The sequence below is a fragment of the Saccopteryx leptura genome, chromosome 2 (genome assembly GCF_036850995.1).
Source record: "Saccopteryx leptura isolate mSacLep1 chromosome 2, mSacLep1_pri_phased_curated, whole genome shotgun sequence".
Lineage (NCBI taxonomy): Eukaryota > Metazoa > Chordata > Mammalia > Chiroptera > Emballonuridae > Saccopteryx > Saccopteryx leptura.
This window is the reverse complement of record NC_089504.1, coordinates 272,893,122-272,914,122: the sequence shown is the minus strand read 5'-3', so window position 1 is coordinate 272,914,122 and position 21,001 is coordinate 272,893,122. Positions and strand designations below refer to the sequence as shown.

Genomic DNA, 21,001 nt, shown 5'->3' with positions numbered 1-21,001 from the left:
TTTAAAAATGACAAGGAGGGAGCTGAAGAAGGAACACAGAAATAAGGATTGAGGCAAGAAGGAAAGGAGGGAAGGAAAACAGGAGAGGCGGTATGAGTAATAGTTAAAACACAGGACTCTGGGCTAGATGGGGTTTGACTCCTTGACTCTACTACTTACTGAGCACATTGTCTAGTATGTTTGTATCACAATTTATAATGGGGATAATAATAGTATAATTGTGAAGATTAAAAGAGTTTGCATATGTAAAGTGTTTAAAACAGGGAATAGCATGTAATGTGTTTGTTGCTATTTTTATTAGCAGTGACTAGCTTTCTTGAGTGAGATGAGCTGTTTTCTCTTTCATTTAGTTTTCTAAGAAATGGGAGAGCTTCAGGCTGCATATTACCTAACCCTCTGTGTTCACTTAAGGCATCAACTTTCTGAGTGAGTGTTGGGCCTGGGATAAAGAGGAGCTCCTGTGCATATTTTTTACAGTGTAATATTGAATATAAGCATATCGAGCATTTTGCCTCTTCATACCAGATTCTGTCTTGCTTCTGATGTCCCTAGCTTTTAGAGATCCTGATGATAATTACAGTGGTACGTTGAGATATGAGTTTAATTCGTTCTGTAACTGAGCTCATAAGTCAGTCAACTCGTATATCAAACAACTTTCTCCCATTTAAAATAACTGAAATAAATTTAATCCATTCCAACCCTGTGAAACATCCCCAAACCATCCTAAATTATGAAAAAAGACATACTTTTAATTAAGAAACACACATGTGTACTTTACCAATGCATAACAAAATATATGAAGTAAAAGAAGAAAGTGTTATTTACTACCGTATTCTTACCTTGGAGACAGATGAGTGCTGCTAACGGAGGTGAATGGCGGAGGAAGAGGGAGGGAGGAAAGGATGCAGGCACAGTAGACACGTGAACTAAAAGTGCACTTTCTTTTGTTTTTTGTTTTTTGGTTTTTTTTTGTATTTTCTGAAGTTGGAAATGGGGAGGCAGTCAGACAGACTCCTGCATGCGCCCGACCAGGATCCACCTGGCATGCCCACCAGGGGGCGATGCTCTGCCCATCTGGGGCGTCGCTCTGTTGCAACCAGAGCCACTCTAGCGCCTGAGGCAGAGGCCATAGAGCCATCCTCAGTGCCCGGGCCAACTTTGCTCCAGTGGAGCGTTGGCTGCGGGAGGGGAAGAGAGAGACAGAGAGAAAGGAGAGGAGGAGGGGTAGAGAAGCAGATAGGCACGTCTCCTGTGTGCCCTGGCCAGGAATTGAACCGGGACTCCTGTACTCCAGGCCGATGCTCTACCACTGAGCCAACTGGCCAGGGCTTAAAACTGCACTTTCTTAACACTAAATGTAAACTAAAACTGCATTTTCTTTACTTTAAACAGAACTAAAACTGCACTTTCTTTACTTAAAATGAAACCACAAAAACTTAATTTTTTTAAAAAATGCACTTTTTAAACTTTAAACTTAATCTAAGCTTAACATTACGTATTTTTCATTTAATCATCACCTGTTTTTGCCTTTTTGGCTGCACTTTTGGCACTTTCACTTGCAGGACTTTTGAATAAAAATCTCTCCAAAGAGATTTGCTTTTTCCTGCCTTTTAAAATGTTATGGAAATGTGACAAGTGTTATTAAAAAGTGCTGAAGCACGACCAATTGATTCCAACTCGTATCTAGGAATTTTGCTCGGATCTCGAACAAAAATACGGACCGAGTAGCAGCTCGTATCTTTAAAAAGTATGTTGGTCTGCTCGTATCTCAAGGTACCACTGTATTCTGTTTTCTCTTCCTCCCTTCCCTCCCTCCCTCCTTCCATCCTTCCCTCCCTCCCTCCCTCCTTCCCTCCTTTCCTCCCTCCCTCCCTCCCTCCTTCTTTCCTTCCTCCCTCCCTTCCTCCCTTCCTCCCTTTTTTTTTGTGACAGAGACAGAGAGAGGGACAGATAGACAGGAAGAGAGAGAGATGAGAAGCATCAGTTCTTCATTGCGGCATCTTCATTGTTCATTGATTGCTTTCTCATGTGTCTTGACCGGGAGGGCTACAGCAGAGTAGATGACCCCTTGCTCAAGCCAGTGACCTTGGGCTCAACCACTGACTTTGGGCTTCAAGCCAGCAACCTTTGGGCTCAAGGCAGTGACAATGGGTTCATGTCTATGATCCCATGCTCAAGCCAGTGACCACACAGTCAAGCTGGTGAGCCCGTGCTCAAGCCGGTGACCTTGGGATTTTGAACCTGGGTCCTCTGCATCCCATTCTGATGCTTTATCCACTGCACCACTACCTGGTCAGGCTCTGTTTTCATTTTTATCTCTTCCTTCTGGCCTGATGCATACCACTGCTTTTGTCATATACCTTAGTTTTTTTTAATTAAAATATTATTCTCTTTCCTGACTGTTCTGCAGCCTGAACATGAAATGGGCAGGACACGGTTGTCTTGTTGGTTCTAGGAGTGAGAACTGTTCCTTAGCATCAGCCTGATATTCATGTAGCACTCCTACCATCCTGTCACCGCCCCCCACTGCTTCTCCCTTACAATATCACTCTCAGCTCCACCCTCTATCACAATACTATTCACCCAATTGTGAATAGAGATAGTGTCATACCAGTTCTACAACTGGGATGCCTGACTTTCACAAATAATGAAAATCTAGCAGATTAAACACTTATATTGATTGGTTGGTGACTTCATTTTAAACAAGTGAGTTAGATACTAATTGTCATGTCTCTTCTGATGACGTTTTAGTTGCTGCTTGAGCAGTGGAGGAAGAAAGAACTAAGTTGTAGGTTGTAGAGGGATTTGAGGCTTACAATTTATTCTCAACTAATATTTGAGTATTATATTTAAGGCACTGGGGGTACAAAAATTTTGTTCTGTTAACTCTAGATGATTGGTATAGTGACAGATAATGCAGATGTTGAAGGGAAAGAGGGGTTGCTGAGGATTGTAGAAGTTGGAGAAGATTTTGTCTGTTTTCACGCTACAAAAATCTCTGTGGGTGATTTCTTGTCTTCTTTTGAAATCAGATTCTCTTAAGAAACTGGTAGTTCATCATAACAAAGTTTAATTGAGTTTCTAGTTCTATATATGGTGATCTCCTGTCTCTGCACCTTTGCACATGCTATTTCTTCTGCCTGCAATAGCGTTAACTCAACTAATTCTTACAATATAATCATAGAGGTCATAACTTTCAGAAAAACTTACTTAATCTTTCAATGCTGGATTGTTTCCTTGAGCCTCATAGTCCCTCTTCCTCAGTCACAGCCTATATTATGTCTTGTAATCACCAGACTGTTCGTGGAAGACAGAAACTGTATATGATAATGCCTGGTGTATGGCTGCCACTCCAAAAATATTGGTTGGTTGAGTGGATGAGTGGGGTATGGCAGAGAGGAGGCTTGCTCATTCCAGTCAAGAGGAAGAGACTGAACACAAAACAAGGTGTGTGTGGTAATACATACAGCTGATTCTGAGGCAATGAGTGGAACCATTTGGTTGGAGTGTAATATTGAAAAGAGAGGCTGGAGTTTTGACTCTCAGGTTAAGTCCACAGTTTATTTAATAAAAAGGGCCATTGAAGCTTTCAGAGATAAGAACAATGATATATATTCTCACAAATTTGATTAAATAATTTAGTTGTGCATGGGAAAGATCTTGTAATTCTTGTGTTAATTTTTAAATTTTATTATTTTTAATTTTTCCATTGATTTGAGAGAGAGAGAGAGAGAGAGAGAAGAATAGAGAAAGTGGGGCAAAGGGGAAGAGAAAGAGAGAAATATCAACTCCTTGTTCCATAGTTGTGTACTCACTGGTTGCTTCTTGAATGTGCCCTGACCGGGGATCGAACCTGCGACCTCGGTGTGCCAGGATGATGCTCTATCCAATGAGCCGCAGGCCAGAGCCTAAAAATTTTGTGATACTTTTTAATGAGCTAAACATAAAACTGCCTATTTTGTAGACTTTTGTATTTTAAAATCATACCAACATAATTTATAGGAACACTTTTACAAGAGTTGAATAAATGCTATTGAGTGAATTGAACAACTCATTAAATTGTGCAATTTGTTTTTCATAGAAACTAAACTCTTGTGAACTATGACAGTTTAAAAATATATTTCAACTAAGACAGTAATCTTAACATTTATGTGGGGGTTTCCTTCTTATTTGTAGCTTAAAGAGGACTAAATGCTTACAGCTGTGACTTTTTTTTCTCTAGTATCTCCAGAGGCAGTTGGATTTTTGTCAGCTGTTGGGGTGTTTATTATCTTGATGCTGCTCCTTTTTCTCTATATTAATAAGAAGTTCTGTTTTGAAAATGTTGGCGGGTTTCCAGATCTTGGTTCAGGATACAGTACAAGGAAGAATTCACAAGATAAAATTTGTAAGTATCATCACTGCTTCTCTTGTTTGTTCTTTATATCTGTACTATCCTATTATTTTTTAAATATATAATAAAAAGGTTGGTTTTGACATACTGTAAACTAACATTTGAGCCACTATTCTGTCAGTAAAAGATCACTTAAGTAAATTAGGTTCAATCATCTTTCTGTTGCCCACAAATTGCTGGTATATTGCATAAAGATGAATTGATACTATTGCAAAATAACTTTAATTTTTTATATATAAGGTTTACTTTTGAGACTAGAATATGAATAGATATGCTTTGAAAAGAAGGGAGTATCTTACTTTTTTATAGCTTAGATCTTTTAGCCAAATAACTCTCAAGTTAGCTCTTTTCCCATGTCTCTGGAAGGCTTTTGAAAGTTTTTGACCTTTTCTTTACCTGCTGTTGAATTTTCAGCTGATAGATCATTTTATTGTTTGGAGAAGGTTTTATTTAGTAACTTAGTGTATAGTGAAAATCTGGTTAAATTAGTGTTCCTTCCCCTTCCTTGGTATAACAGGCATTATATCACTCACTATTATTACTCAATACTAGGAAAGATGAGGGCTTTGATACTGCTTTTCTCTTATGGAAAAGTTTTTCTTGGAGTTATTTTAAAAAAATTATTGAGTTCTTTATTTGCTATTTCCAAAGACTGGCTTATATAAGTGATAGCAGAAGCAAGTTGATAATTATAAAGACAAGGTGTTAGTTTAAAAGAATTTTGAGGAGCTACAGCAGAGAAACTTTTCTTGTCTATGTACATATGTTGGAGATATGTTTTTCTCTTCTTATAACTTAAAAAGTGATAGCCTCATTGTTTATAAAAATCTGTGTTTTTACTGAATTACATCTGTGACTTACATTAGAAAACTATAGTACTTTATGTGGTCTTGATTTGTTTCTTATAATGCAGTCCTGCTTTTTGATCACTTGAATAAAATGAACTGGTTAAAGGTATCTCTTTGAGCAGCCTCCAGTAATTCTCTGGTTCAGCATTTCTGATGTTTCTTTGGTCTCATAACCCCTTTACATCCTTAAAAACTATTGAGGATCCCCGAGAACTTTTGTTTATGGGAGTTGTATTTATTGATATGTAGCATATTAGAAGTTAAAGCTGAGAAGATTTAAAAATATTTTTATCAGTTTATTCAAAAACATAACAATAGGCCTTTACATGTTAACATAAACAACATTTTAAATTAAAAAGTTTATTTATGAAAACAAAAACCTTGGTGACACTTTTTGGAAAATATGTAATGACTGGCATAGAAGAAAGAAACTGCTGGGCCCACACATCTGCTTCTGCATGCAGTTGGCCATGGAGTCTCTGGGAGACTCCAGTGTTCATTTGTGAGCAAATGAAAGTGAAAAAGTTAAATAACTCCTTACTATTATTATAAAAATAAGTTTGACATTGAGGAGCTATTGGAAAGGTCTTGGTGACCTTAATTTTCCTGAGCCTTGTTTTTCTTTCATTTCTTATGTAGGAATAATAATGCTTACCTCCTAGAATTATTTTAAGATTAAATAGGTAAAATTTGTGAATCACAGTGCTTTCCATTTCATAGCTACTAAGAACATGTTCACCCTCTGCCCTCCCCTGTTCTGACCTCTGTGCACAATTGCTTCGATGTCTTTTCTTTAATATTTTTCTGAATTTGAAATAATATTGGTAGTTTGTTAATAAAATGGGGTAATTCCTCTACATAGACTATTAATAAATGAACTAAAAGTATATAATAAAAATCCTTTTTATACTTCTTCTTGCAGGTATAGAATTAAAACCCAATAGTATTTGAGGGGAAAATATTGTCTTGCTGCTGTTATGATAGCTATGGAGTGGGAAGAAAGGTCATTTCATTTAAAGCAAGTGGTTTGATTTTTTCCCCCCCGAAGATTCTTTGCTTCAACATGTTTCTTCCAATACATAATGCACTTACAGAAAGATTTAAAAGCCACAATGTGAAATACTAATATCAAGCTCATGAGTAGCAACATTTAAGTAAATGTTAAATTTATATTCCAAAGTGGTTGATATTTTGAGAAGAGAAAATTTCATTATTGCACCTTGTAGGGACAAGGAAATAGAAAATGGCATTTTTCAGAAGTTTTCAGCAGAGTCTGCCTTCAGTGTCCTCCCTGGTGGACACCATCAGCAGTGCTGTGGAAGATCTGACCAGTGCTGTTGGGGAAGTCAGTTATGCTCTCACCGACGCAGTTGCTGAACAGGTAACCAGTGTGATAAATGGCCTTCGCCCAGAAGAAGAAAGCTCTTCAGCGGCAGAAGTTGTAGATACTTCTAAACAAGAAAACACCATGTTACCAGAAGTCTCCAAAAACACTGATTGTCAGAAAACACCATCCAATTTAGAGCACAGAGCAAATCAAAGAAATTATTATAATACTGCAGTTTCACAAAGGCAAGATCAAGGAATAAATGAAGAAAGACTATTTAAACATATTAATGATAGGCAACAGACTCTGTCCGAGTATCAAGAGACTGATAATGCTGGTGATTCTTTGGAATGCCATGTGAGTGAGGGTGGGCTATCAGTTAGCAGACAGAATGCGAGGGCCAGATCTTCTTGTCAAGAAATTGAACATACTGACAGAAATAAAAAAATTGGATTAGGAATTTCCAGTCATGGTAAGAATGAGTTAAAGGAGGTAAGGTATCAAGAAATGAAAGAAAATCATTTAAAGAAAGCTGAAAAACATAGTAAAAGTAAAGGGTCCAAAGGGAATGAGTGTGCAGGAAATGAATGCTCTCCAAAAGATATTTTGGCAAGCGATAGATATTTGATACAGAAATCCATTATGAAAGAAGACATACATCTAGCACCATCAGTTAATTTGAAAAATAAGTTACATGGAAGAATCAAAGAACAAATAAATCCAACAAAACACTACAAAGTGAAAGGAGACATACAAACAGAGAAAAATGAAGCCATTTCTTTCAAGAAAAGAACAGCGAAGAGTAAAGATGAAAAATATTCTAAGATAATACCAAAAAAAGGTGAGGTCTCCTACTGTGGGTTTGAGTGATAAAATTTTTCTTCGTTTTTGAAATTAGGAAAATACCATCCAAATTTCTGAACTTTCCTATACATGCCTGTATATCTATTTTGAGACTTTCTTGAATCTTCTTACTGGGAGACTTTTTTAAAGTCATCCATTTTTTTCCCACGGTCATTTCAAGAGCATTTATGTTAACACTTCTAAGTTGTTAAGTATTGCCCCTGGTCCTTGTATTATTTGGCCAATTTTTTAACAGCCTTAACTTTTCTTAATGTCTGTTTCTTTTACAACCAGAAACTCCATGGTTTTAAGTAGTGTGCATACATGAGTTGGAGTTTATTGGTGTGCTATAGTTACATTTAAAATTTTTATAGTTTTGTAACTAACCACTAAGTTCATTATACAGTGTTACTCTTCAAGTCCATCCTAGTAAGTACCTATATCAAGTGTTTTGCATTTTTCCTTGGGAGCAGTCTATTTTATTTTATTGAGTAACACGCTTCAGGATATGTGTCTGTTCATTTAGCCAACATTAAGAATTTTATATGACTCTTCTGTGTTTACAATGAGTATTCATGAGGTCTCTATATAAAATTAAGAGTCCAACTAAGGATTGATAGTTTTCAACTGCATTACTTATAACAGTTTTCAAAAACAACCAGAAGTTATTTGGTTTTGATTATAGAATTGCTTTATATTGCTAGTATTTATTTCTGGTAATACCTTAATCATTTCTGTTCAGTGCTGATCTGATCACAGGGCCAAAAGTACACTGGCATTTATTTATAAATTATGCATCTGGAGCTTTTCTATAAATTTAGGTTTTCATAAAGGAGCAAAATATGATTAATAGAAATGAAGAAGACTTTTTCAGTTCTACTATAGGACTTTATATGGAATAAGGATCTACTACTGATCAATTATATGGATTTTTTTAAAAAAATGATATAATAAAGGCTGATCCTGGATGAATGAGCAAACTAATGAGGAACACCAGTTTTTGGAAATACAGTCAGCCCTCTGTGTCTGTGGGTTCCGTAACTGCGGATTCAGCCAACCATCACAGCTTAAAAAATATATCCATATTTTAAATGTTATGTTGTTGCTCATGTGTACTATGTAGTTAGGCCTATAGATGGTTGCAAATGTACAGACATTTTTTTTCTCATTATTTTCTAAGCAATACAGTTTATCAACTACTTATGTAGTATTTACACTGTATTAGGTACTATTATAAATAATCTAGGTATGATTTAAAGTATATGGGAAGATGTACTTAAGAAACCTGGGCATCCTTGGATTTTGGTATTTGCAAAACCAATTCCCTGTGGATACCCAAGTTTAACCCTATGTCCATTTTGGAATCTACTCTTCCAGCAGCCTTGTGAGTGTCATATTTAGAGGGTTTTGGTATCCTTGGTATTACTTGAAGTAGCAGAAATAAAGAAATACAAACTAAGTATAATAGTTTACATATTATTTTATTTAGAAAATAATAAAAAAGAAAATAACAGTAGAGTACACACTAGTAATAAATACTTTATGAGTAAACAGTGCAGTTTTTAATTTTGTTTAGATTTGCTTTCATTAAGAAGCATGCTGGTACCTAAAAAAACCGAGTACCTCTCAAGTATTTGAGATTATAGTCAGTGCTAAACTTAAACATGTAATGTTCTAAAAATCATTTTGAAAATTATTTGACCCATAGATTATCCCTTTATGTAGCTGAACTGTGATATTACTAGTTCCCTGTCCTTGGTTCTGACAGAGCTTATCAGATATAAAAAGAGGAGGAAGAGTTTCTTTCTCTATTTCTGAATGCAGAGCTGCTTCAGGCAGTATTATAATAGGTGAAGTGAGATTGGAATTTCTACTTATTATCCTCAGTGCTCTTCTGCTGCCTTAAGACCTCCACCGTGGTATCCCAAACAGTGCCGAAAGCCCTGAGCTGGGAGTCACACACTTAGGTTCTAGACCAGGTCTGCCACCATCAAATAGAACAGAACTTACTGTGATGATGGAAAGTTTCACAGATCCATATTACTTGGTATAAGAACCACTAGCCACACTTAGCTTTTGAGTACTTGAAATATAGCTAGTTGCACTGGGGAACCAGATTTTAAATTTTATCATTTTTAATCGTTTAGCTACATGTGGCTAGTGACTACATGTTGGGCAATGAAGAAGATGGTATTGGTCATAGTTTTACCCTTTTATGAGTTTATTCTACTAAATTAAAAAGTGAGACTTATACTTGTGACACCTAAGCTCCCATCTCTAAATCTAAACGTTTCGTTTCTATCCCATGTTGTAAAATTACTTATTCTGTATCTCCTCACTTGAATTTCAAACTTTGGTTTCTTTAGTTCAGATGAACTCAACTGCGTATAAAGAGGAAAATATCTAGACTGGACTCATAAGTAATTCTACCTGCTGGGGTCTCTTCATCCTTCTAGAGTTGATTCATAATTCTAAGAAGGTTGCATCATGGTTTAAGTGCATCTCAGCATGTTGCAAAAATTTTGCTTTTTAAAAAGTAATAACTGGTACTCTATAAAATAATAAAATTTATACTATCTAAAATTTTTATGTGAAATATAGGTATATGTAAGGAAAATTTTCCTAATAATTTTTCTGTTTGCAGATAATAACTTTGTTGTATACCTTTCCACACATTTTTGTATGTGTATGTAAATATATACTGCATGTATGTGTGTGTGTATTTATATATTTTAAAATGACTATAAGTATACCTTTTTAGTTTATAACCTTCTCTTTTCCTTAACATAATGTTACAGTTATTCTTCCCTGTGAGTACTTGTAAGTTCACCTCATTTCAAAAGACTACATAATATATCATTACATTTTTAATCGTTTAGCTACATGTGGCTAGTGACTACATGTTGGGCAATGTAAACTATGTTGGTTAAGTAAACTATGACCAATATCATACTTTACTTAACCAAGGCCCAATGATGGATGTTTTGGTTTATTTTTGTTTTCTTCTGTTATTAAACACAATTCAGTGGATTTTCTCAAATATATATCTTTGCTCACCTGTTAATCATCTTCTTAGGCTGAATTCTTAGAAATGGAATTGATAAATTCCTAGAAATGGATCAAACACTATGCATGAAATTTCACTAGTAATAGAGATGTAGGCAAAAATAGGTTTATGGTTGTAATATAAATAAATAATGAAATAGTTAATAAATAACACTTAAGAATAAGCACTGTTTTGCATACTTGCAACTGTAAACCTACTTTTGTTTACCCCATATATGTCTACTTATTTCTCTCTTCATTCCTAACACTGAGAATTGTCAGTTTTGAAAATTTTGGCTAAGATGATAAGAAATGTCTTTTGTGACATGAATTATTTGAATTGGCCTCATATGTTTGGGCAATACTTACGACATCCTTTGTGTACTACTGATCCTTTAAAAAATTGTGTAAGATGGGAAGCCCAATTATTTTCTTTACATCTAACATTGCAGGAAGATCCCTGTGACTAACATTTATGTAATTAGAGTATACAAATCAATCTTTTCCTATTAAAACATAAAATCTAAATCTTGGGTTTTTGAAAAAGATCTTTGGCTTTTTAAGTGAAAAAATTATACTTCTCTAAAGCTGAAAATTCAGATTGTGTGTGTATTTGTGTATATATATGTTTACATATTTGTATATGTATATCTGGACATATTTATATGAAGTTATATATGTGTGTGTATGTATATTGTATAGGTATATAAGACTTAACAAATTCATCGTCCTTTATTGCATTAATATTTTGACTTGCTCTCCTTGTCGTTGCAAATAGATAATTCCTACATGGACAGAGATGAGCATGGTTCATCCTCTGAAAGTGAAGATGAAGCATTGGGTAAATACCACGAGGCCTTATCCCGAACACACAATTCCAGACTCCCATTGGCTGATTCTAGACAAAAGAACTATTCTTGGGAAACAAGACAAAAATATAGTCCTCTATCTGCAGAGTATGATGGATATAGTAGTGAAGCATCGATAGATGAAGGTAAGATGGGTTGTTCTATTTTTTTATATGACACACTATAGTATTAGATTATATGTGCCTAAAATTCTAGGCCTCTCTGATTGCACAATGAAGAAGACATAGTACATACAGTAGAATCACATTTTGTGGCATATAATTTATTCAAATTCTTATCTTTGGGCTAAGCCAAAAACCAAAGTTCCCCAAAGTAAAACACTAAGTAATTTAAGTGCGGTTATAATTCTAGCTCTTTTCCCACCATGAAGATATGCCTAGCAAGCATGACATGAAAGATGTGAATGTGCTGTTCCATCAGATGGAATCAGTTCCTAAATACCTGATACAGGAGCGGAAGCAGTCCTAGTATCTCACGGTGTGGATCTAATTCCAGTGTGTGCATGTGTGCTCTTTCATTCAGTATGGCCTCTAAACAGTTGCCAAATACTTCATACGGCACACTGCAGAAGAAATGGTGATCTGTTTGTTTCATGTAGGCCGGAAAAATGTTGAGATGGATTTATTGAGAGCTGGTACTGCATTATACTGTAGTGCTTTATGGAAGACTTAAGGAATTTTCAAGGATTATTTTGTCTCTAATTGTTTTTTGCCTCATGTATTGACATTGACTTTAGAACTCAACCTATGTGGAAGACCTAAGTCCACTCTCACATGTTTTCACATCTTTCTAAAAGAGAAATAAGAGGTCTTACCATTAATTAAAGCATATTTATTCCCACATTTAAGTAAGTTATCCATGTGCTTGATATAATATATGACTACTCATATAGTAATTATGATCTTTATATACATATCTAAAGAAAAGAGTAGAATGTCTTAGACAACATTTTTATTATACCAAACCATCCTTGATTTTGATGCTGTGGTTTATGTTTTAGGGCCTGTTAAATTGATGACTTAAAGTCTTATGTCAGTGCATATTGTAGTCAAAGGAGCTACAACGGCCCTGGCCGGTTGGCTCAGTGGTAGAGCATCGACCTGGCGTGCAGGAGTCCTGGGTTTGATTCCCGGCCAGGGCACACAGGAGAAGCACCTATCTGCTTCTCCACCCCTCCCCCTCTCCTTTCTCTCTGTCTCTCTCTTCCCCTCCCACAGCCAAGGCTCCATTGGAGCAAAGTTGGCCCGGGTGCTGAGGATGGTTCTATGGCCTCTGCCTCAGGCGCTAGAATGGCTCTGGTTGCAACAGAGCGATGCCCCAGATGGGCAGAGCATCGCCCCCTGGTGGGCATGCCGGGTGGATCCTGGTCAGGCGCATGCGGGAGTCTGTCTGACTGCCTCCCCATTTCCAACTTCAGAAAAATACAAAAAAAAACAAAAAACCCAAAAAACTACATCATCTTTTTTTGTATTTTGCTTAATGCTAAATGAAGTTTGATATACGTCCTATTTATTTCTACTAGTAACCAGATATCATAAGAAATTAATCAAATAATGAGTCATTACTTTATAGAAAGATCATTATGAGATGCAAGGGAAGAAATAAAACATTAGACATAGACTGTGCCTTCAAAAATAGCTTTCTAGTACTAAAGAAAATAAGATGTGTGTTCACAAAAAAAACTAGCAATGGAAAGCAGTAAAGCCAGTCCCCAACTTATTTACGCCCTGGCACTGAGATAGTAGAGTGGAAAGGGAATGGGGTTTGGGGACTGAGCCTTTTTCACTTGCTGGCTCTGTGACTTTGCATATTAGGTGTGAAGCCTTGGGCAATATAGTTAAGTGTTTATAGGTTTGTTTTATTGCCTCTAAAATGTAGGTAGTGCCTTTGTGTTAGGGTTGTCATGATCATGAAGATACAAGTAATTTTCATTTCAGAGTCTGGCAGCTAACAGGTGAGTGATCAGTGGGTGGTTGTTGTAGATGAGGGTAGTGAAAATAGTGATGGTGATGATAGTAGTCACAAGCAAGTCCTGAGTGTGTCATTTGTGACCCTACACACTTCCCTTTCTGTAGCTTCCGTTTAGGATTTTTATTTTTCCCTATTTATTTCTTCATTTCCTCACCGCCTGCACTTCTCTGCTGTCTTGATTGCTTCTTCCCTGTAGTCCTGTTATTCCATGATGGCTCTGTGTCTGCGGCTTGCCCTCACCCCTGGGACTGCAGGTGCCCAGGAACCACCTCATCATTGCATTGTCTGTATACATAGGACCCATCTGTACCTTTCTACCGTTTCTACCTAAATTATTTGATAAAACATCCAGGGTAGATTGATTTTAGTCATTCTGAAAATAGATTTATTGTATTTATCTCATAAACATTTGCTGCAATCTTTTTATGTGCCATACCAGACACTGTGGATAAAATATGAATAATGAACTAGAAATGATCCCTGAAAGTATAGTCTTGATAAAATATGAATAAAACAATCTTCTTTCAGAGAGCCTATGGACTGGAGGAGGAAGACCATGAGTATACGTGTAATACTCTGTGATAAGAGATCTATTAGTTTCATGAACAAACTAGTACTGTGGGAAGGAGGAGGTGACTCAGATTTGCTTGGGAGATGGGGATACCAGGATATCTAATGCAGTTTTCACAGAATAGTGAACTGGATTGAGTGCAGTGTGTTTCAGTAGGCATGGAACAGTGATTGCATGAAAGTGGAAGAGAGCGTATTTCAGTGTCTGAGTTAGGATCTGTGTTTGGAGAATGGGCAGGTCATAGGATTGAATGCCCAGAGAATAGGCAGGTCATGCGATTGAATGCCATGCTCAAGAGATTGGACGTTGTCTTATAGGAAATAGAGTCCTGGAAGGTTTTTAGCAAGACAGTGTGGCACTTTTAGATCAATGTCTCTAAAAATCATTATTTAACTATTGTATCAGAAGATGAATTGGAAGTAGTAGCTGCCTGAGGCAGAAAAGACCAGTTATGTAAACAGGGATGAAATCTTTGTTGGCAATGAGTTTAGGGATACAGAATTTGTAAGTTTAGGGATGGTGTCAGTATATCTTGTTGAATGACTGATGTGTGTAATGAGTGAGAAATCAAGGTTTCAAGTAAGTTTTGGGAGGAGACAGTTTAGTTTTGGTCGTGGTGAATTTGAAATGTTTCTAGAATTTTCAGATGAAGATGGATATCTTTATTGTTAAAAATTTTTCATTGGGATGGGGAGATGATCAAGTTCTAATGTTTATAATTTAAAATAGACTGGGAAATTGGCTTTTATATCATAGGTTATTGATATTGAAAAATCAAAGATCATTCTGAGCCCAAAATGGATTGAGTAGAGTAGAGGAAGAACAGGAGAATTTAGTTGGAGAGAGAGATTTCAGAGCTCAAGATCTTAGGGAAAAGCAATTTTATGTAATGGTAAATTCTGAACATATTCAAAGATGCAGAAGTTCTTATAAAATGCTGAACGGTTTTAAGAAGGGGGTGAAATACTATTCATCAGGGAAGGTATGAGAGAGCGTCAGAGAAAATGCCGTTTGCATTCAGCTTTGAGGAATGGGTGGAAAGTTGGTGGAAAAATTAAGTAGAGGTAGTTTAGATAAAGGAAACTTCAGAAGCCTCAAAGTGAAAAGTAGTAAAATGTAGGGAATATTTCAGGAACAGAGAGATCTATATGTATATGTATAGGTATAGGTTAGAGATGAAATGAAAAGAGAGATGAGATCTAAAGCCTGGATTGCCTCTCTGACTAAAGTTTGGATTTAACTTGTTAACCAGTGAGAACTCACTGACAGTTCTTCGCCACCGGACCATGATTAGCTATGTGCTTCAGAAAGATTAATTTAGCAAAAGGAAGACCATAGAAAGACATGAGTTAAGGAGATCTTTGGAGTAGCCTGTGTGGAAAATGGCAGAAATCTGAATTCTTTTAGTGGTAATAGGAATATACGAGGGTAGGAGAGCTGTTACAGAGGTAGAATTGGGTGAATTTGGGAACTTAATGTATTTGGAACATTGGAAAGGAGGAAGTGTCATATGTGACATTGGTTTCCAGCATGTATGGCTAGGAGAGTGATTTTCAACTTTTTTCATATCATGGCACACGTAGACTGATTACTAAAATTCTGTAGCACACCAAAAATATTTTTTGCCACTCTGACCAAAAAAAGATATGATTTTGATTTATTCATACCAATGGCTATTGTTTTGTTTGCTGTTGTAATTTTTTAAAATTTGACAATCTAAGGGAAAAGAGATCAGTACCCCGACTAAATGGTCAGGTGTAGCGTGTTTTGCAAATTCTTGTGGTCCATCAGTGTTCCTCTTGTGGTGCACTGGTTGAATATCATTGTACTAGGAGAATGATGAAGTCATTAATATAAACAGGAAGTCCAGGTAAGGATCTGTTTTTTGTTGAAAGAGGAGACATAAAAGTTGTTTTATATACATACACACATATGAATGGGGTTAGGGAGAGAAGTTTTCAGATCATATATACTTAGATACTTAGAGAATAGAAACCCTGGAAATAGTTTAAATTGAAGAGGCAGAATATGGAGAGAAAAAGATTAGAGCATCATTTTCTTTTCATTAACAGTGAAATTAAGGGTGTCAGTTAAACAGAGAAGAGAAAGTAAAACTGATCAAGTGGAGAAACAGGAGAATGTTGTATTTCACCACAGAAGGAGACTTTCAAATGCTGCAGAGACTTTGGGGAGGGTGAGAATTCAAATAAGCCCCTTTGTCCATTAGAAGTTGATCAGTAAGTTTAATTAAAGTTGTAATTGTGTGGAATGATAAGTTAGATTGAGTGTTGTTGAGGAGAAAGTAAGCAATAAGAAAGTACTATATACATTTGCTGCCTGTACTTTCTTAACAGCTGCCCTTTCCTTATCAACTCCCAGAGTCCAGAAAGAGAGATCATTGAAGGGAATTATTTGTAATCCAAGTGTTCACCTCACTCCAACCCAACAGTCATATCATGACATGGCATACTGCCTTCTCACTAGTCATGGTGAGGAACCATGAGTCCATTTCTCAACACTCTGAATAATTCCAGTAGAGTAGCTCTGGAAAGCCAATATTGGAAACATCTGCAGGAGCAGAGAGGAGTCGGGAGAGCCTGGGTAGAGATTAGGAGAGACCACTGCAGCAGAACTTTCTGGCCAGGTCATAAGAACTATCATTTGCTGAGCCATGTATCCGACCGTTAGTTTCTGTATACATCATCATATATAATCTTCATTGCATTCACTGTGGTAGATAGGATTATCTCTATTTTACACTAGTGAGAAGAGATTTTAATTATCCAATAAGTAATTTTTAACCTAAGGTCACATAGTAAGTTATAAAAACTACACTTGTCAAGTCCACTGCAAAATGAATGTCCTTTTAGCTTCTGTTAGGACATCGCTGCTTCTTTAATGTCCTCACTGAGTCTATTTCATACATGACTGGCCCCTTTCATTGTGTCCATTAGAGCAGTTTATATGTTGTGAGTCTGAAATACAGGTACAGTATTTCTTTCTAGAAAAAGAAAATGTGATGGCATATTTGTTGATCAGCTTTTCTCCTCTAGGTGGCCATATTAATCTTCCTTTTTTTTTTTTTTTGACCTACAAAAGGGAATATATATAAGAAAATTACCTAGAAAAAAATGAAATAATTTATGAAATTTTCTTTGTTAGTGGTTTGAATTCATTTTTACTACATTCTTAAAATTAAGGGCATTTTCTGGTAATCCTCTCTTTAAAAATAGTTAATAGGTTGTGGATATCTTGTTAAAATTGGTTAGGTAGACTAAACTTTGAAAGTTCATTCATGTTAATTAATCCTTTCCATTTTTATATTAGCTAAAAGAAGCCTATTGAAGATAATTTTATATAAAGAGTAAATTTAGTGCAAAATTATTAGAATGTCTATTATTTATAGCTTTTCTTAGTTCACCATAAGGGTTACCAAGTTATATTTCCATATTGTGGCATAGCTATATTATTAAAATCACATGATGTTATTTTGGGGGGTGAGTCAATTTAAAATTCTAATAAAAAAATAATTTCCAGCATCACTTATATCTTAGGTTATATATGTACTTTATATATACATACATCTGTCAATTTTCTTATGACGACTTCACAAGCTCTATAATTTTGATGTTATCTTGAAATTAGGGGCATTAAGACACTTTTAAAATATATTTTTAGTGGTTTTTTATTGATTGATTTTTAGAGAGAGAGAGAGAGAAAGAGAAAGGGGAGGGGGGCAGGAACAGGAAGCATCAACTCGTAGTAGTTGCTTCTTATATGTGCCTTGACTGGGCAAGCCTGGGGTTTCAAACCAGTGACCTCAGCATTCCAGGTCTACGCTTTACCCACTGCGCCACCACAGGTCAGGCTAAAACATATCTTTTCTTTTTTTTTTTAATTATAATTTTATTTTTTTAATGGGGCGACATCAATAAATCAGGTTACATATATTCAAAGATCAACAAGTCCAGGTTATCTTGTCTTTCAATTATGTTGCATACCCATCACCCAAAGTCAGATTGTCCTCTGTCACCTTCTATCTAGTTTTCTTTGTGCCCCTCCCCCTCCCCCTTTCCCTCTCGCTCTCCCCCCTCCCCCCGTAACCACCACACTCTTATCAATGTCTCTTAGTTTCACTTTTATGTCCTACCTACGTATGGAATAATGCAGTTCCTGGTTTTTTCTGATTTACTTATTTCACTTCGTATAATGTTATCAAGATCCCACCATTTTGCTGTAAATGATCCGATGTCATCATTTCTTATGGCTGAGTAGTATTCCATAGTGTATATGTGCCACATCTTCTTTATCCAGTCGTCTATTGACGGGCTTTTTGGTTGTAAAACATATCTTTTGTTCCTTTTATTTAAAGGTTACTTTTAAAATAATACTTGAGTAATAAATTCTTTGTTTTTTCTTTAAGGGCATGTTAACTACTATATAAAGATTATTCTATTAATTTCCACTATTTCTTTGTGAATAGAGTCAGTACAAAAAAAATCTGTATTTTTTAGATGCCTTTGACAAAAAAAAATGTTTAGAGTGTCAAAATAGTGAAAGTTATATTACATGACTTATTTAATGATTTTTGTTAAATTTTTTCTTTGATTTTAGTTTTTGTTCACAAACATTTCTCTGAAGAATTCTTTTTTTTTAGATTTTATTTATTGATTTTAGAGAGAGGGAGAGGGAGGGAGGAACAGAAACCATCAACTCATAGTAGTTGCTTCTCATATGTGTCCTGACCAGGCAAGCCCAGGGTTTTGAACCAGCAACCTCAGCACTCCAGGTCGATGCTTTATCCACTGTACCACCACAGGTCAGGATAAGAATTCTTTATTGTGCATGTGTGAGTGCTTTAAATATGTTCAATTTGAAGATAAATTGTTCTTAAAGGCTTTTCTTGCATCTTGTATTTTGGAGATCATTTTATGTGACAAGATCCATTGCTCCCAGGACTGCAGAATTCTTTTATAGTGCCACTTTTGCAGGCTGCCTCTGACCTATAAGATGAGATATGTTTGTGCAGTTTAGATAAAGGTACAGCTTGCTGGGTGAATGAATTAGAAAAATGTATCACCTGTAAGCAGACACTATGCCGTGAGAATATATTTCGTGAGCACATAGCACCTATGTAAGAAGAAAAAGGCACCTTGTCCAGGTGAAAGATTTGGCAACCCCCCAGCACAGCCTGTAGTCAGCACCCACCTGAGCTACGTACCTTTTGCAGTGCACAAAGTGCACAGCCATACACAGTGGCCCTTTACAGCTGTGTTTATGTACTTCCAATCTCAAAGTAAGTTGATAAGATTGCTATGTTTTCCATGGTGAATCTATATAGATCCTTCACATTTTTTTTTTTAATCTGAGTTACTTGTCTGGTCATGGGTAGCTGGAATGATAGAAATTAAGAGATAGACATTGAAGATATCCCTACTTCATAAGTTACAAACTGATACCCAGAGGTGTGTGATTTTACTAAGATCATCCATTTCGTTAGTGGTAAAACTGAGGCTATATAAGTGTTTGGAACCAGAGAACAGGTCCATAGTTTTCAAATAACTCTTCAGTAACCAAGTAGATAAGAGATATACTGTAAATTGAATATAGGCTGTATCCAGTCCTAGGATTTGAGGCAGATCTGGTAAACGAAGGAATAATGCTAACAGCAATCTGGCAGTGCTGAGACCTGACACTTCATCTGCAAGTTTCTGTTAAGAAAGCCAATAGGAGCCCAGTTTCACATGCATTAGGGAGCATTGCATAGAGTCACAAATGGACTGATAGTAATCTTATTACCTGACAGCAACAATGGATGGTTTAAACTGACTTGTATATCCGTATTAACTGTAAGTTCAAGCTTATCAACAAGGTAAATCTCACAGTAACTATACCTAACGTAGGAGACAGGTCCATTTGTACTCCAGGATATGAGATCATCTCTTTAAGGAGATACAGTGGAAGACTTGAAGCTATTTCTCAAGACGGTGCCTAACATGCTGCCAGCTCTGGAGCACCAGAAGAGCCCCACTGCTTTAGAGTGAGTGAGGTCTGGCGCAGAGCACAGCGGGAGGCAGAAGGCCAAGGGGCCCTAAAGCGGAGGGGTCTTTGTTAGTGTGGCTAGGGGAGCATTTCTTTTTACTGTCTTTCAGGCACTAATACTCTTCTCAGAAATCTTGGGATCTTTATTATTTATCTAATTAATTAATTTTCCAATTTCAGAAAAATATGGCAGCTCAAGGAGGAACATTGACATGTCCAAGTTTATATAACTGAAAGAGCTGGTGTGCAAATCCAGGTTCATTTGACTGACTCCAGAGCTCCATGCTTGACCTTATCTGGTACTCTTCTACCTAGTATCAGAATGAAGGAACTCTGTATATTTTTCTTTCAAAAATGATGTCTTATTGTTCTAACAGAATTTCTTGAAGATATTGGCCATGTAGGGAAAGGAAGAATCCTACAACTGGGAAATTCCTGGAGTTTTGGTCTCAAACTCAGCTGTGAAGTACTTACTATTCCTTCTGTATTTAGCATAAGTCTTGGGCAGCTTTTCTGCAAGCTGTATAGAGCAGTAAGACCCTAGAGTTTGTGTGCAGACTTATCATTGGAACCCAATAGTGAAAGTTTGGGGGAGTACTGGTGACATCTCACTTTACCTGCTAGACTTACTCCAAAAAAGCCAGCAGGTGCAGATTGAGTACAGAATTCACCATGACAGACTCCTGTTAGAAACCACTTAGGTAAGGGGAGGTATTTTTAGGAGCTGGTTCCTATAGGAAGTATTTTGGTTATTTAGGATACAGAAATCTAGAACGAACCTCCTGTCACCTCGAGTTGGGATCGCATTCAGGGTACCAGAGCAGGAGCGAAGCTACCTCTTCAGGCAGTGTGCTGCATGTGCCTGCGGTGTCACGTCTTATTGTTATTTTTTGTCTTGGCAGAAATCTTGACTGTTGACCTCTGCTTTAGATTATGTGCTCGGAAATTTAGGAAGTGCCATCTAAAATTTTAAGTCTTTGTAAGAGTCTCAGCATAATTAAAGGTCTTACTATCAGTATGTTACTCTACTGTAGTTTCAGGGACTGTGAGAAGGAAGCTGTTGTGCCTGTGGACACCTGTGGCAAGCATAAA

At 36.5% G+C, this 21,001-nt stretch overlaps 1 protein-coding gene across 3 annotated transcripts in view; it reads left to right on the top strand.

The window, feature by feature from the left end:
* The window catches only part of SYT14 (synaptotagmin 14), a 188,821-nt gene that overhangs the window by 55,547 nt on the left and 112,273 nt on the right, over positions 1–21,001 (top strand). For 2 of the 3 annotated variants that reach the window (XM_066366061.1, XM_066366062.1), the window contains 2 exons: positions 4,223–4,387; positions 11,235–11,450. In XM_066366061.1, coding sequence (XP_066222158.1) covers positions 4,223–4,387; positions 11,235–11,450 — 381 coding nt within the window. Of the gene's footprint in view, positions 1–4,222; positions 4,388–6,484; positions 7,410–11,234; positions 11,451–21,001 lie in introns of those variants that run through there. The other variant, XM_066366060.1, reaches the window with a different exon arrangement.